The sequence below is a fragment of the Cetorhinus maximus genome, chromosome 5 (genome assembly GCF_964194155.1).
Source record: "Cetorhinus maximus chromosome 5, sCetMax3.hap1.1, whole genome shotgun sequence".
Lineage (NCBI taxonomy): Eukaryota > Metazoa > Chordata > Chondrichthyes > Lamniformes > Cetorhinidae > Cetorhinus > Cetorhinus maximus.
In genome coordinates this window covers 123717171-123735271 of record NC_135883.1, presented here as the reverse complement: position 1 = coordinate 123735271, position 18101 = coordinate 123717171, and the positions used below count along the sequence as shown (strand labels likewise).

Genomic DNA, 18101 nt, shown 5'->3' with positions numbered 1-18101 from the left:
GAGCAAATGGCTTGGGCCCTATTTGCGAGATTGCCGATAAGGTCAATCTTATAGCACATGGAACTGTAAGAATCCTAACGCGTATACTGACCAGTGAAGGTAGGCTTATGGTAAACAGTAGTAGAGAGCCAATTAGTAGATTTCTCAACTAGCACGTCAAGGAAAGGGAGCTCATTAGACTGCTCCATTTCAAAGCACAGGGTGGAGCATATTAAGGTATGCAAGGAAATTCTTACATGCAGCTGCAGATTCAAATATAGCAAATGTATCGTCTACATATCAGAAATATGCAAGGAGCAGGAGTCTAGGGGTCATTCCATCAAAAACACTTTTCTCATGAAAACTGACGAAAATGTTAGCGAGACCTGGACTTAGAGGTGATCGCTCCAACAACAATCAAGAAGCTCAACACCATCCAGGACAAAGCAGCCCGCTTGATTGGCACCACATCCACAAACATTCACTCCCTCCACTACCAACAAACAGTGGCAGCAGTGTGTACCATCTACAAGGTGCACTGCAGAAACTCAGCAAGGTTCCTTGGGCAGCACCTTCCAAACCCACAGCCATTACCATCTCGAAGGACAAGGTTAGCAGGTATATGGGAACACACCACCTGGAAGTTCCCCTCCAAGCCACTCACCGTCCTGACTTGGAAATATATCATCTTTCCTTCACTGTCGCTGGGTCAAAATCCTGGAACTCCCTCCCTAATAGCACTGTGGGTGTATTTACACCACAGGGACTGCAACTGTTCAAGAGTTCAGCTCACCACGACCACCATTTATTTGGGCATGTATCGTGTCATTAAAGCTAAACTCAACTGCACGAGTTGCTAAGGTCATAAGATCAATGAATACAGATTCAGAGAATTGCAGGGCATCTAGATTGCCATGATATAGTGCCACAGGGTAAATGTCTATGGCTTCCTCGAGCAGCACATTAGGGAATAGGCTCGGAATGTTGAACAAGCACAAAGACACGCATTGCTGTCAATATGCAAGTCACGTATAGTCTTCATGAAGTAATTTTTCACCATATTTGTGGAAAACGCACACAGAGCTAGTTGTAGAAACTCACTCAACAATTTGATCAATTCATGTTGTGCAGAGCCAGTCATAGATAATAATGGGACATCACGTTTGTGTGTCCTGAGTAGCACGTCCATACGTGGACACAGTAAACCATGTGGACTAGTCTTATCACTTACGCCACAAGACAGCATGTTACTCTTACACAAGTCGAGCAAACTTTCTAACAAGTGATTTTAAATAATTGGTAATAAATTATAGAGGAAATGAGGAGATTTTTTTTCCACAGAGGGTCGCTAAAGTCTGGAACACGTTACTTGAAAGGGTGGTGAAAGCAGATCCCATGGGAACTTGCAAATGACAATCGGACATATTCTTGAAGAGGACTAATGTATAGTGTTATAGGGAAAAAGCTGGTTATGGGACTCAATTGGACAGTTTTTTCAAAGAGTTGGCACAAGCATGTTGGGCTGAATGACCTCTTTTTCTGCTATAAGATTCTGTGATTCGAAATGTCAATCCCTATCTGATATGGTTCCTGATCCCTCCATAGATCCATGAATGCTTAGACTAAACTTTTTTTTCCCCACCTGCTGCAATAGAAAACCTGGCTCAGATCAGAAACAGGTAGTGAGCTAGGAATTAACAAGCGTGGGTTGGGGCAGGCAAGCCTGAGACTCTAGCAAAGGCACCATACCCTAACCTTGGAATGAAGTTCTGGGAGTACTCGGAAGGGCTGGTGGGGGGAAGGGAGTGTGGGAGTGGGCCACATGGCCTGCCTGGGAGTCTGATGGGAGGCCTTTGGGCCCTTTTGACAAGCCTGAATATCAAAGAGACATTCTGTGCTATCAGTCTCCACTCAGTAAAAACTAATTTTGCATAGACCATTATATCAGACTTTCCATCCAGGTTTTTGAGCTCAATTTATAACTAGATCCCAAAATAGACACCTATTGCAGAGGTGGGCAAGTCCTGTGTCCTGAGCCACATACAGTTTTACTGTGGGTAAAGTGTAGTTCAGGCCTTTCATTATCTAACCATGTAATCAACTCCCACCTGGAACCTGACAGGCAAATATGTGAAATTAAAACAGAAAGTGCTGGAAATACTCAGCAGAACTGGCAGTATCTGTGGATGGAGAAACAGAGTTAACGTTTCGAGTTGAATATGACTCTACTTTGGAATTAACACATGACACTGCCCCTCCAACTACAGACATTAGCATGGACTTTCAGTGCACCTCCAAACTCTTCAGCAGCAAACAGGCCAAATGGAGGCTGCAGACAATAATTGAGAAAGTAGCGGAATGGGAAGCACAGAAAGAAAGAGCTAAACAAGGAGAAGGAAGAAAGCAAGGCAGAAATAGAGATAAAAATAAAGCAAGTTTACGGAGGCAGACACAACAATGGAATGAAAGACAAAGTGGAATGGCAAAAGGAGAAAAATTAGGTCAGGAGAAAGGGGGAAACTAAAGAGAGGGGGCATATGCAAATATGGCACTAACATAGCTATACACTATGGTCTGAAGTATCATAGAGCAGTAAGAGCACATCATACCTGATGAAGTCACATCTCCCAGCACCTTCCTACAGCGCGTGCAAACTACTGTATTATTTTCTCTTGGAATCTGCAAGAAACCAAAAGTGAACAAGGTGACCATTCTGAACAAGACATTCATTTTTGACCTAACATTAAACAGAAATGTCCCTGCAGTCAATCACATGACTCCAAATCAGAGTGTTATTTCAAAATCCCTCAAGGCTCATTGCCTCAGCTGGGGATCTTTGTCAGCTGCCAACTGGGCCACTAAAGGTGGAAGAAGATACATAACTGACACATTTCGGCCTTGAGCTACAAAAAGGGGATAAATGGGTTTGGCCCATTCTGTTACATTTCCGCTGACCAATCACAGAAAAACACTGCGTCCAGCCAGCTGTAGCTGTCAGAAAGCTTTTCAGAGGCCTCCAAGGGAAATGAAGATATGCAGCCTTACTTTTAATTGGTTGTCTCAATAGGATTCTGAATGGAACTATAACCCATGATCAGGACAATCATTATTAGGCCAAAAGGCATTATTAACGGGCACATTAAATTAAAGCAAAATATAAAAAACACAGGAGACGTATAATGTATGCATATCAATGCTTATCAGGTTTACTCCTTTCCCAGACTGGGAAAAAATATCAATCTACTAAGGTAAAATATTTTAAAATCTCAATTATTACCCATTTTATTTTTTATGCTGCAAGGCAAGTAGGTACTGTTAGCTTGTGGAAAGCTATAACAAATCCCAAAAACAAATCATCAAAAAATAACATTTTAACATCTGATAAGTTATGGATTCCTTAATAAAATTATGTTCAAAAATAGTTTTTATTGCTAAATATTTGCTTTATCCCGCTTACAATAAATTGCCGATGCCATGGGTTGAACCTCAACTCCTAATATTATCTGCTCAGCCTATGGTTGTATCCAGAAAAACAGTTTATTATAATAAAGCGAAGAAACATAACTGGTGTTAAAAGATATGTTAATCCCAAGAGTACTACAACTGGTCACAGACCCTGGGCTAATGAAATGGAACATCAGGCAGGGTTTTAATTATTATTCATTATCCAGCAACATTTACATGACCCCTGCAAAGACCCTGAAAACACAGCGTCAGTTTCCGTATGTACAATGACGACACGTAGCTCTACCATACTACTGCCTCTCTCAATTCCTCCACCATCGCTACATCAAATGCTTGTCCGGCATCCAGTACTGGATGAGCAGAAATTTCTCCAATTAAATGTTGGGAAGGCCAAACCTTGGTCCCTGTCACAAACACCGCTCTCTGCCCTTCCCTGTCTGAGGCTGAACCAGACTCTTTGCAACTTGAGTGCTATAACTACCGTGAGATGAGCTTCCAACCACACATACAGTCATTTTGGTGTCATACTAGACAGTGGAATTTGAATCCAATAAAAATCTGGAGTTAATAGTCTATTGATGACGGTGAAACCATTGCGGATTATCCTAAAAACCCATCTGGTTCACTAATGTCCATTAGGGAAGGAAATCTGCCATCCTTACCTGATCGACATGTGACTCCAGGCCCAAAGCAGTGTGGTTGATGCTTAAATAGGGGGTGGGCAATAAATGCCGGCTGAGCCAGCAACGCCCATGAACAAATGAAGAAAAGAATAAACACAGGCCATCACTATGACTGCATCGTTCCACCTCAGTAACACTGCCCAATTCCACCTCTGCCTCAGCTCATCTAACACTGAAACTATCATGCTGGGAACTCTGTGGAGAGTAACTCACCTCCTGGCTCCCCAAAGCCTGCCCACCATCTACAAGGCACAAGTCAGGAGTGTGATGGAATACTCTCTACTTGCCTGGATGAGTGCAGCCCCAGCAACACTCAAGAAGCTCAACACCATCCAGGACAAAGCAGCCCGCTTGATTGGCACCCCAACCACCACCTTCAACATCCACTCCCTCCACCACTGACGCACAGTGGCAGCAGTGTCTACCATCTACAAGATGCACTGGAGCAACTCACCAAGGCTTCTTCGACAGCACCTTCCAAACCTGTGACCTTTACCACGTAGAAGGACAAGGGTAGCAGATGCATGGAACACCACCACCTGCAAGTTCCCCTCCAAGCCACACACCTTCCTGACTTGGAAATATATCGCCGTTCCTTCACTATCACTGGGTCAAAATCCTGGAACTCCCTCCCTAATAGCACTCTGGGTGTACCTACATCACATGGACTGCAGTGGTTCAAGATGGCAGCTCACCACCACCCTCTCAAGGGCAATTAGAGATGGGTAATAAATGCTGGCCTAGCCAATGGTGCCCACATCTGGTGAACATATAAAGAATTGCTACCTCTAGATTTGACCATTCTAATGCCATCCTGGTCAGCCTCCGAAACTGTAAACTTGAGGTCATCCAAAACTCCGCAGTTCATGTCCTAACTAACACCTAGTCTCGTTCACCCATCACCCCTATGTTCACTGACCTAAATTGGACCCCGGGTAAGCAATGTCTCGATATTAAAATTCTCATCCTGGTTTTCAAATCCTTCCATGGGCTTGTCCCTCCCTATTTCTGTAATCTCTTTGAGCTCCATATCCCTCTGAGATATCTGCGCTTCTCTGACTTTGGCCTCTAGAGTGTCCCTGATTTTAGTCACTCCACCACTGATGGCTGTGCCTTCAGTTGCCAAGGCTTTCATCTCAGGAACTCCCTCCCTAAAACTCACCACCTCTCTACCTCATTTTCCTCCTTTAATGCGCTCCTTAAAACCCAGTTCTTTGACCAAGCTTTTTGGTGGTCTACCCAAATACCTCCTTATGTGGCTTCATGTCATTTTGGTGTCATATTTTGTCTTACAATGTCCCTGTGAAATATCTTAAGATGTTTTATTACATTAAAGGCACAATATAAATGCTAGCAGTTGTTGTTTCTGTACCATATGTTATACATACCTTCAGGCAATTATGAATCTAATTTAAAGATGGTTTCAGCTTGTTCTTCTGCAATGAAAGGCTCAGAAACACATCAAATGAACTTCCAGGCCTGAAGAGCCTCTCCATCATTGCGAAAATGGCAGAAGAGAGCAAAATCCATAAGTCCTGGCCCGGACACCGCACCTACCATTTCCACGGGAGATGGGTAATGGAAATGAGCTGGGGTCAGGGTTTGCGCATGAGCATTTCGCAGAGGCAGCTTCCCATAGAAATCAGCAGCTGGCTGCAGTCATGTGGATTTTGTTGTGAGAGGTGTCTGAAACTCGACGTGCGCAGATTTTATCTGGTAGGGGAAGGTCAGAACTTTGTGGACACTTTTGGATAGCCAGGGTACCCTTTTCAAGAAGTAAGGTACCCCTTTGGCTATGGTCCTGGGACATCTTTAGGGCCAGTCAGTTGCCTTTTGCGAAGGTCAGGTATCTTTAGTGAGAGGTAAGATGCCCTTTGGGATTTCTGAAAGTAGGCATGAATGTGCATAAAAAATGCATAATCTCATTGGAACTGTGAAGCTCATTGGAAATGTGAAAAACAACTGTCAAAAGTGTCAAGAGGAACTGTCAAAGATAGCTGGCAAGCTGTCAAGGCATTTAACTCTTTGAGAAAACTGGGGTGTAAAAAAAAAGCTTGCTTTTTCTGCTCTGTCTATTGACACAAGTCTTAGGTTTATCATTACTGGATTAGTCTGCATGACTGATTTCCCAATTGTACATTATCACAGTAGGGTGTCTACCATGTCACAGTTTGATTGACAGCTCTAAATGGTTATGGACTCTTTGAAGTGGTACAACGAATTTCAATGCTTGTTTGTATAAGGGATTATGCAATTGAATGCAATGTTTGTTGTTATAAGGGATATTGTAGTTGAAGGAAGGTAAATGTAGTAATTGGGTTTTTATGAATATGATTGCTTTTTAAAAAACTAAAGTCAACAATAGACACTTGGAACTTCATTTTATTCAAGTTCAGCATGGGTCTTGAGGTCTACCCACGGTGGATATTGGGTGAGTTGGTATGGTAGGTATATGTGTAAAGGGTGTTGCATGAATTGGCACTAAGTTGGCATGGAACTATGAGGGGTCTTGGGACTGGACAAAGGAGCATAGGTTGGCATAGAGGGTATGAAGGGCCATGGGGCTGGGTGGAGGGCATGAGATGGCATGGGTTGGCATGGGTAAGGAGTGGGGTGTGTGGGGGTGTTAAGGGGGTGTGAGAGGTGAGGGCTGGAGGACTGTTTTATGTTTCTCTTTTTTTTTAAAACTTCAATACCTTCTTATGTGGCTTCATGTCATTTTGGTGTCATATTTTGTCTTACAATGTCCCTGTGAGGTATCTTAAGATGGTTTATCCGCCCAGCCCACCTCCGCACCCAGCATCCTCCACTCGTTCCAGGGTCACCCAGCCCGACTCCCAGGCTGCACACCGCCACCTGAGAATAAAAGTATGACCTTCCAGGCCACTTTCTCCCCATCAGCTTTGTGGTGCCAGGAAATGTCTCGACTCTGAGCTTCCAAGCCCCCAGACGGGTAACAGAAATGGAGACTGTGGAACTATTTAAGAACAACTGAATGCCACAATGGTTGGGGAAATAAGAAATAGGAGCAGGAGTAGGGCATACAAAGCTCATTATTTCTAGCCAGTTTCGGTCACATGACCAATATGGGTATTGTCCACCCAGAATTGCTCAAAATCATTACTATACAATGGAGACACTAGGTAAGTTCTTCATCTTACTCAGGAGGAACTTGTTTCTGCCTAGCTCTCATTGTTAGGGTTCCAATTTGGAGATTTGGGGTTTGGACTTGTGTTTTGGGTAAATCCCCAGACAATAGTAAGTGTAAATTCCATGGATAGTATTCATCTTGGTATGTTCATTCCAAAGGGAAGCTCCTACCCAGGGTAATTCAATCAGGAACTTTCTGAAAGCTACACAGAGTCTGTGTTGAAGTTGCAAAGGTCACCTGATCCCTGGCAGCCATCTTAGCCATTTTGTGAGTGTCCATTTAAATAAAATAAAAGGCAGTTTCAGAAGCTTCCATACGAACTTCCACAAGCCCATGGACAGAATTTTCTCGTTGGCGTGCCTCTGGGGAAGAGTATAATAGAGCATCAATGTGCAGGCCCTGTACGCCGAAGCATAAAATGACGCGCAGTGATACCGGGTGTGCGTCCCAACATCGCCGCGCGTCATTCCGATCTTCCATTCGGCAGGCTCACACCAGAGTCGGCTGCATACCCGCCAAACTGTCAAAGGCCTGCTAAGGCCATTAATAAACTAATTAACCAAATTGACAGGGCTGCCCGTCCAACCTTAAGGTTGGCGGGCAGGCGAAGGGCCCAAGCGGCCTTCACATTTTGCATGAAACCTCATCCACGGGCGGGATGGGGTTTCATGAAGGTTTTATTAAATTAATAAAAAAAATTTTGACACTTCATAATCATGAGGGGACATGTCTGAATAATTTTTATCTTTCCTTTTTTTACAAGCTTTAAAAGTAAACTTTGTCTCCCTGAGGCAGTTCCGTGCCTCAGGGAGATTTCTACGCTCTTTCGTACGCATGCACAAAAGAGCACAGAACTCAACTTTCCCTCCTCCCCCTGTCCGCACAGGTACCGCTGAGCGCTACCAGGCGCGCGACACGCTGGACGGGCCTTAATTGGCCTGCCCACGTTAAATGGTGGCGCGCAGCTGATCGCGGGCGGCGATTGGCTCCGCGCCTGCCCAACGGGCAGAAAATTCTCCCCCATGTTTAAAATTATGATTAGGACATGCCTTTACTGAGCATGACATAGGTCATTAACTGGTATCTTGACACCAACTCAAACTAGGTCCCCCCTGTGTACATCCCTACCTTCTTGAAAGAAGTGTTTTCCCTCCCAGGGGTATCTATTAGCACACTTTAAACTTTGCACTGTTAGGAGAATCTGGGAACTTGGCGTGACCATCCTACCTCTGGGGAACAGTATAATAGAGCATCATTGTGTTGCATGCATTTTCTATATGCTCCTAAATTCCAGGATTATAAAGCAAAATTACAGAAATTAAGAGCATGGTCTTTTTTCCCAACCCCCCAAAATACTGAAATAGAAACTGAAGAAATATTTGAGTTCTGTTTTCCCAGATTACAACATTGGCCACACTTCAAAAGTATTCCACTGACTGTAATGGATTTTGGGACATCCTGTGTTTGTACAAGATGTTAGATAAATGCAAGTCTTTTTTTCTATTAAAGCAGAAATGCAAATACAGACTTCATCCTGCTTTTCACAAAATGTAGTATCTTTATGTTTTGGTATCTAATATTGTCAACACAGTCAAGCTGAAGCTTACGTGTATCCCTTTCAAGTATTTATCTGTTGAAAATGAAGCCCCTACCTGCACCAAATGGGTTCCGGTGTTATCTGCACTCTGCCTGGCCTCTGATTGACTCGCCTTCTCTTCGTGCACAGCAGTATTGTCAATGCTCGCCGCATTCAACAACAGGAACATATCACCTAATAAACAGTCATCCAACCTTGGCTGTAATGCCTTGGTGAATGGATCAGGATGGCAGCACCAGTGTTCCACCAAATCATTCCAATTTCCACTAGGCAACGGCAGAACTCTCTGAAACATCCTACATGTAAATAAGCACATCATTAGTCATTAAAAAATGCCACGCATGCCTTAGCACTTCAAAAAATAAATGAAAAAATAAAATCATGACAATTCTCAATTGCAATGCCATCAATGCAAGACTTACCTCACAGTAAGCTTACTCAGCTTCTGACCTTATTACAGCCTTGGTCCAAACATGGATAAAGGAGTTGAACTCAAGAGGTGAGGGGAGAATGACTGCCCTTGACATCGAGGCAGCATTTGAACGAGTGTGGCATCAAGGAGCCCTAGCAAAACGGAAGTCAATAGGCAACTGGTTGGAGTCATAACCAGCACAAAGGAAGATGATTGTGATTGTTAGAGGTCAATCATCTCAGTCCCGGGACATCACTGCAAGAGTTCCTCAGAGCAGTGCCCTAGGCCCAGCCATCTTCAAATGCTTCATCAATGACCTTCCCTCTATCACAAGGTCATCAGTGGGGATGCTCACAGATGATTGCACAATGTTCAGAACCTCAGTAGCCTGTGTCCTTATGCAGCAAGACCTGGATAATAGTCAGGTTTGAGCTGATAAGTGGAAAGTAACATTTGTGACACACAAGTGCCACAATTACCATCTCCAGCAAGAGAGAATCTAACCATCTCCCCTTGACATTCAATGACACTACCATTGCTGAATCCCCCACTATCAACATCCTGGGGGCTAACATTGACCAGAAACTGAACTGAACCATAAATACTGTGGCTACAAGAGCAGGTCAGAGGCTGGGAACTCTGTGGCGATTAACTCACCTCCTAACTCACCAAAGCCTGTCTACCATCTCCAAGGCACAAGTCAGGAGTGTGATGGAATACTCTCCACTTGGCTCCAACAATTCTCAAGAAGCTAGATAACATCCAGAACAAAACAACCTGCTTGAGTGGCACCCCATCCACCACCTTTAACATCCACTCCCTCCACCACCAATGCGCAGTAGCAGCAGTGTGTACCATCTACAAGATGCACTGCAGCAGCTCACCAAGGCACCGTCGACAGCACCTTCCAAACCTGTGACCTCTACCACCTGGAAGGGCAAGGGCAACAGATGCATGGGAACACCACCCGACTTGCAAGTCCCCTCCACGTCATACACCATCTTGACTTGGAACTCCCTCCCTAACAGCACTGTGGCTGTTCCTACACCACATGGACTGCAGCAATTCAAGAGGGCAGCTCACCACCACCTTCTCAAGGGCAATTAGGGTTGGGCAATCAAAGCTGGCCTAGCCAGCGACGTCCACATCCCATGAACGAATTTTAAAAAATAAAAGTACATTTCACCAAAAATTATAAATAGTTCAGGATTTGTACCATTACAGAGAGATTGCCCATGTCATTGCTCATGATAAATCAGATGAAAAGCTGTTAATAGGAATATCATGCATTGCAGCATCTATTGCTCCGCTGCTGGGTGGTCAGCATTTAATGCGACAAAGATCAACAACTGTCAATTAAGCAATGGGCAAGGTTCAGAATTTAGTGTCATTTTCTTTTTTAAGCATTACTTGCAGTTATTCAGAGGTTCCAGAGATTTGGGCTCCTGTGTCAAAAAATGAATGTTTTTGTCTCTTTACAGTTTTTGTTTTGTGTGTGACAGAAATTTGAGTGTCATACTTGAAATTTGACAGACAAATGACAGACACGAAATGCAAATTTGTTGTATTATTCAAAATATATTATGATTCTAACTTTAAGCCAGTTTTAAAACTGGTTCGGTAACCCTCAACTTGACACTGCCATTGGGCACAATAAAGCGCCCAGTCTGATACAACGGCTGTAATGCTAAGGCTATCCTCTCCACCATCATATGATGTGCCAAACAGGAGATGATTACAGACTGTCAACGTGCACAAATGTCAAGGCTCAAGTGAGAACAGTAATCCTGATGAAATAGCAGAAATGCAAGTTTGGTTTTATTGAAACCAGCGAAGAGAGAACACTTTAATTTGCAATATCATTAGCAATTCTAAAATTAACAAGTCTTGCCTGAGGCACACTACTCCTTTAGAAGTTCTCTAAGCCTCAGAGGTACATTTATGTAACACTTTTCACAACCTACTCATGCCTGAGTGACCTGATTGATATTTTTCAAGAAGTAACTAGGCAGCAGACTGGTGAATATCGATGGGCATTATTTATAGGAGGCAAGTCTCTCATAAGAGACTGTCAGCTGAAGCAGAAGCTCATGGAATTGATGGCAAATTATCCACCTAGTTAGGAAACTGGTTGATTGACAGGAAACTGGGTAGGGATAACAAGAAGGTACTCTGATTCACAGGATGTGTCTAGTGGTGTCCATGAAGGATCTGTTTTGGGTTCTCAACTATTTATGGTATTCATTAGCAACTTAGATGATGGGAGAGAAAGCCACATATCCAAATTTGCCAATGAGACAAAGATAAGCAAGCAGTGTAAGCAGTGTAGATGGAAACACAAGATTACAAAGCAATATTGGTAGATTAAGTGAATGGGCAAAATTGTGGCAAATGGATTTCAATATCGGCAAATCAGAGGTCATCCACTTTGAAGCTGAAAAACAGGATTGAATAGTGTCCTTTCCAAATGGTGTAAAGCTAGAAACATTGGCGGTCTAAAGAGACTTGGGGGTTCAGATACATAGCTGATTTTCTGACATGAACAGAGACAGAAAATAAGCAAAATCTAGAACACTAGAATACAAAGGAGTACAATACTTCAGCTATACAAAGCCCTGGATAGACCACACCTGAACCACTGTCAGTAGTCCTAGGCACCATATATTGGAAAGGATATACTGACCTTGGATGAAGTGTAATGCAGATTTGCAGGAATGATACCTAACTTCAATGAGTTAAATTGAGTTAAGATTACACAAACTAGGATTGTATTCCCTGGAATTTAGAAGATTAAGGGACAATCTGATCAAAATTTTCAAGATATTGAGGGCAACAGATAGCTTCTCTCTCTTTATTTCCATTGGTTGGGGAATCTAGAACCACGGGAAGTAATCTAAAAATTAGAACCAGACTTTGAGAGTGAAATTAACAAACACTTCTTCACACAAAGGGTGATAGAAGTTTGGAATTCTCTTCCACGAACAGCTAGGTCAATTATAAATTTTAAATTTAAGATTGATAGATTTTTGTTACATGAAGGTTGATATAAGGCAAAGACAGGTATATGGAGTTAAATCACCTATCAGCCATGTGTTCATTGAGTGGCGACAGAACACACTAGAGGGGCTAAATGGTTTCTCCTGTTGCTAGATTCCTAAAATGCTTTAGTCGATGAAACGATGGTGAACAATTAAACAACTCACTGGAGGAGGAGGCTCCACAAATATCCCCATCCTCAATGATGGAGGAGCCCAGCACATAAGTGCAAAAGATAAAGGCTGAAGCATTTGCTACAATCTTCAACAGGAAGAGCTGAGTGGATGGTCCATCTCGGCCTCCTCTGGAGGTCCGCAGCATCACAGATGCCAGTCTTCAGCCAATTCGATTTACTCCACGTGATATCAAGAAATGGCTGAAGGCACTGGATACTGCAAAGGCTCTGGACTCTGACAATATTCCAGCAATAGTACTGAGGACTTGTGCTCCAGAACTTGCCACACCCCTAGCCAAGCTGTTCCAGTACAGCTACAATGCTGGCATCTACCCGGCTATGTGGAAAATTGCCCAGGTATGTCCTGTACACAAAAAACAGGGCAAATCCAATCTGGCCAATTACCGCTCCATCAGTCTACTCTCCATCATCAGTAAAGTAATGGAAGGGGTCATCAACAGTGCTATCAAGCAACACTTGCTTAGCAACAACCTGCTCACTGTCACCCAGTTTGGGTTCCGCCAGGGCCACTCAGCTCCGACCTCATTAAAGCCTCGGTTCAAACATGGACAAAAGAGCTGTACTCCCGAGGTGAGGCATAAGTGACTGCCCTTGACATCAAGGCAGCATTTGACCGAGCGTGGCATCAAGGAGCCCTAGCAAAACTGGAGTCAATGGGAATCAGGGGAAAAACTCTCTGCTGGTTGGAGTCATACCTAGCACAAAGGAAGATGATTGTGGTTGTTGGAGGTTAGTCATTTCAGCTCCAGAACATCACTGCAGGAGTTCCTCAGGGTAGTGTCCTCGGCCCAATCATCTTCAGCTGCTTCATCAATGGCCTTCCTTCCATCATAAGGTCAGAAGTGGGGATGTTAGCTGATGATTGCACAATGTTCAACACCATTCACGACACCTCAGATACTGAAACAGTTCATGTCCAAATGCAGCAGGACCTGAACAATATCCAGTCTTGGGCTGACAAGTGGCAACATTCGCGCCACACAAGTGTCAGGCAATAACCATCTCCAACAAGAAAGAATCAAACCATCACCCCTTGATGTTCAATGGCATTACCATCACTGAATCCCCCATTATCAACGTCCTGGGGTTACCAGTGACCAGAAATTGAACTGGACTAGCCATATAAATACTGTGGCTACAAGAGCAGGTCAGAGGCTAGGAATATTGCGACGGGTAACTCGCCTCCTGACTCCCCAAAGCCTGTCCACCATCTACAAGGCACAAGTCAGGAGTGTGATGGAATACTCCCCACTTGCCTGGATGAGTGCAGCTCCCACAACACTCAAGAAGCTTGACACCATCCAGGACAAAGCAGCACACTTGATTGGCACCACATCCACAAACATTCACTCCCTTCACCACCAACGCACAGTAGCAGCAACGTCTAACATATACAAGATGCAATGTAGGATTCACCAAGGCTCTTCAACAACACCTTCCAAATCCATGACCACTACCATCTAGAAGGACAAGGGCAGCAGATAGATGGGAAAACCACCACCTAGAAGTTCCCCTCCAAGTCACTCACCATCCTGACTTGGAAATATATCACAGTTCCTTCACTGTCGTTGGGTCAAAATCCTGGAACTCCCTCCCTAACAGCACTGTGGGTTTACCCACACCACATGGACTGCAGCAGTTCAAGAAGGCAGCTCACCGCCACCTTCGCAAGGACAACTAGGGATGGGCAATAAATGCTGGCCCAGCCAGCGAAGCCTACATCCCGTGAATGAAGTTAAAAAACACATTTAAAGTGTAACCATTGTTGTCAAGTAGGGAAACACAGCAGCCAATTTGCACACAGCAAGCTCCTACAAACAGCAAGGAGGTAAATGATCAGATATTTGTTTCAGTGCTGTCAATTGAGGAATAAATATTGGCCAGGGAAACAAGAGAACTCCCCTGCTCTTCTTTGACAAGAGTTACACCATCTTTTACATCTACCTGAGACAGAAGACAAGGCCTTGGTTTAACAGCACCTCCAACAGTACAGCACTCATTCAGAACTGCCCTGAAGTACCAGTCTAAATTACGTGTTCAAATTTTCACCGTGGGACTTGAACCCACAACCTTCTGAATCAGAGGGTGCCACTGAGTCAACACCTAACACCTTTCAATGTTGAACAATGTATTAATTATACTATTATACACATAAACTATTTTTGTTTGCAGATACCTTTTCAGTCATCCATATGAAAAATAGATCAAAAAATGCCTTACTGTTTCTTGAGTACAGACTGTCCACAGGTTTGGCACTGAAACGTATAGCTTGCCTGGGCTTTCAAGGTTTTTATCACAGTCGGAACCAACTCTAAAGAAACATGAAATATCAATTATTATTTTTGACACTTGAGATGAACTCTGCAAACTTAGATATCACCGTTAAAGGAAAATTAAGAAATTAATATTACAAGAAAATGTATGCAAACTTAACTTTCTCAGTATTTTAAATATAAGTTTTGTCAAATATTTAATATACCCCCAGATAATCTTCTTACTTAAAAGTATTAATAATAACATGCCACTTAAAAAAGCACAGTCTTTTCACCACACATGCTTTCTATCCTTGCAGATTTAATAGCCCAAAGCTATATTTAATACTGTAGCCAATACAACTAGCAGATTTTTCTTATAACAGTACTTTTTTTCTTTTCTAGGAAAATGGGCAGTATCCTACACAAGTTCAATTAAACCTCCAGGCTACATGCATGCCTACAAACTTCCAGAAAGTGTTACTGGCATGCAATTAAGAGCAGAAAGTTAGACACTTTTTCCCGCTCTTAGCCCAAGGAGGCTGAGCCCAACAGTAACATTACCATCTTTGACTATCAGTGGAGCAGTGGAGATTAAAACTGAGGTCCTCCAATCACATTGTACATTTAACCATTGAACCACAGTTTGCCATGCTGTGGTAAATCAAATTATGGGAGCTCCGAATACACTTACAAGGCAGGCAAAAGCCCCTCCTAATTTGGCATGCTTTTACGATGCTAAGGATTGACCTGGTCACATCTATTAAATAACCACATCAAAATACAGACTTGGAGCTTTCAATTGGTTAGCGATCTGGCCTTGAAACCAGTTTTTAGCCATTAATAAAATATATTTTTGGAAGTTTCTCCCAGTGCTAAAATAAATTGTGGGAGGCAGAAGGAAGAGGGAAGAAGGCAAATCAAGAATTAGATTAAACAAATTGCTGGATCGGATGATAAAAGTTAAATTAATAAAAGAAGAAACAAATTAAGTGATTGGTGGAGAGGAAAGACTGGAGGAAAGGAACACAAAGTAAACAAAAGTGCTCACACGTCTTACTTAAAATTATATCTGAAGTGTGTTCTGAAGCTATATATCACTAAACACCCATTAACAGCTTCGCTATGATGATTTACCGTTTAAATGCTCAAGGCGTGTAAACCATTATATCTTTTAAAATGGCCCAGGTCAGGAATGGGTTATTTCTAAGATCCAGTCAGAAGCCTAAGGTTAACTATGAAATGTAACTATCTAGTGAGCTGTTGGATAAATAACAATTTTGTGTAAAGTGTGAGATTTTTAAACCACAGAACGTATTGGCCAATAATTTTCAGTATAATTAATTTAGTCAAAAATATAAGAGATGGTCACCTGCAGGTCTATCAACCTGAACTTGCAGCCTCATGTGGAATCCATCTCCCATAACGTACTGGAGACTGCGGCAGGAGGGTGGAACAATTCTGACCCCTACTGGCAAATCTAAGTTTAAAAAATGCCCCGCAGACTGAAGATGTATGGATGATGGGCCAAGAGTAACTTGCAATTCTGAGTAATTCTCTGGGAAGTTTCTGCTCAAAGAAGAATACAATGCATTATTCTGTTGGCACATACTCAAAACAGCATTGAAATAAGTCGGCACACTGTAACTGATAGATACAACATCCAATGTCAAAACACGCCTATGTCTCTGAACATATTATTCTTATCTTTACATGAAGGATCTTGTGAACATCATTTGATATCAGGTGATAACAGTGCCAAGATTCAATGTCATTATGCAGATTCAATTAGAAACAGGCTGCATAATAAGTCCTTGGTCAGAGATGACTAGATATTCATTAGGAGTTTCTTTAAATCGACAGCCAAAGATGAAAATTAATGACGAATCAGCTAATAACACCTAAAGAGTGCAGTGCCACGTGTTAATTTATATCAGTTATCCTGAGCCCAGTAATGGCAGAAATCAAGACCAAGAAGAATGCATTAGAAGAAGCTATCACAAATTAGGCCAATTTCAATGGATACCTGGTTAAATATGACATTTTTTTTCATTCTTAGAGCACAGTATCTGCATCACAGAAAGATAAGAGTCAAATTACAAACTGCATCTACATAGCATCTTTACCATGGAAAAAATTCCCCAGGAACTTCATAGAGGGATAGTCAGAAAAATGAAACCTTAGCCAAAGCAGATTTAGAAGCTTGGTTACTAGGTGAAGGTTCTTAAAGGAGGAGAAGGTGGAAAGGCCAAGGAGTGAATTCTAAAAAAAAAGGGCCCAGGTGATTGAATATACAGCTACCAATGGCAGAGTGATGGAGATAGATACAGAAGAGGCCAACATCAGAGGAACGAACAGTTCAGGTGAGATACTGTACTATGGCTGGAGGTTAGAGAGATCGAGAAGGGTAAGGTCATGGAGGAATTTGAACACAAGAATTGGGGTTGTAAATTTGAAGTGTAGGAGAACTAATATATGTCATCAAGGACAGAGATGATGGATTGGTGGGGTTTGATGTAGAATAGGATGCAGATGCAGATCTTTGGATGAGCTAAAATTTATGGAAGGTCAAGAATGAGAGGCTGGACTGGAGAGCACTGGACTGATCATCCCAATAACTAACAAAGGCAAGGAAAAAGGCTTCAGCATGAAATAGGTTACAGACAGGACAGATATTCCAAGGTGGAAAGAGGCAGTCTTTGATGGAGCGGATGTGGGGGCCAGAATCTCAGATCAGGGTCAAATAGGATGCTGAGGTTACAAAGAGTCTATTTCAGTCTGAGACAGCGGCCAGGAGGGTGTAGAACGTGAATGAGGGGATAGTGACTTGAGTATGGAGTTTATGGTGAGGGTGGAAGATGATGGTCTTCCCAGTGTTAACTGGAGGAAACTGCAGCTCCAGGGTAGTGAAGAGTTTGAGAATGGTGATGGAAAGGTAAAGAATACCCAGTTTACCACACATGAAAAGCCCCTTCATTGCCAGCACTTCTTCATAAACTGTATTTATCACTCTGAAGAAGTCATATGCACTCAAAACGTTAATTCTGTTTCTTTCCAGAGATGCTGCCAGACCTGCTGAGCTTTTCCAGCACTTTCTGCTTTTATTTTGTATTTATCACCATTTTTTCTAAAGTGTAATTATTGTTGTTTTGTGGTCAAAAGTGGCAGTCAATTGATACATAGCAAGATCACACAAGCAACAAGTGACAAAAGTAGTCAATTTATCAGCTTGTAATGTTGCTTGAGGTACAAATATTGGCCTGGACACTGGAAGAACTCACTATCCCTCTAATAGTGCTGTAAATCTTCTGCATCTAACTGGGCCAGCAG

At 42.7% G+C, this 18101-nt stretch overlaps 1 protein-coding gene across 3 annotated transcripts in view; it reads right to left on the bottom strand.

Moving 5' to 3' along the window:
- The window catches only part of ube3d (ubiquitin protein ligase E3D), a 206234-nt gene that overhangs the window by 187485 nt on the left and 648 nt on the right, over positions 1 to 18101 (bottom strand). For all 3 annotated transcript variants that reach the window (XM_078542447.1, XM_078542448.1, XM_078542446.1), the window contains exons 2-5: positions 16144 to 16340; positions 14740 to 14830; positions 8931 to 9171; positions 2589 to 2658 (exon numbers count right to left, since the gene is read on the bottom strand). In XM_078542447.1, the coding sequence (XP_078398573.1) occupies positions 2589 to 2658; positions 8931 to 9171; positions 14740 to 14830; positions 16144 to 16340 (599 nt within the window). The remainder of the gene's footprint in view (positions 1 to 2588; positions 2659 to 8930; positions 9172 to 14739; positions 14831 to 16143; positions 16341 to 18101) is intronic.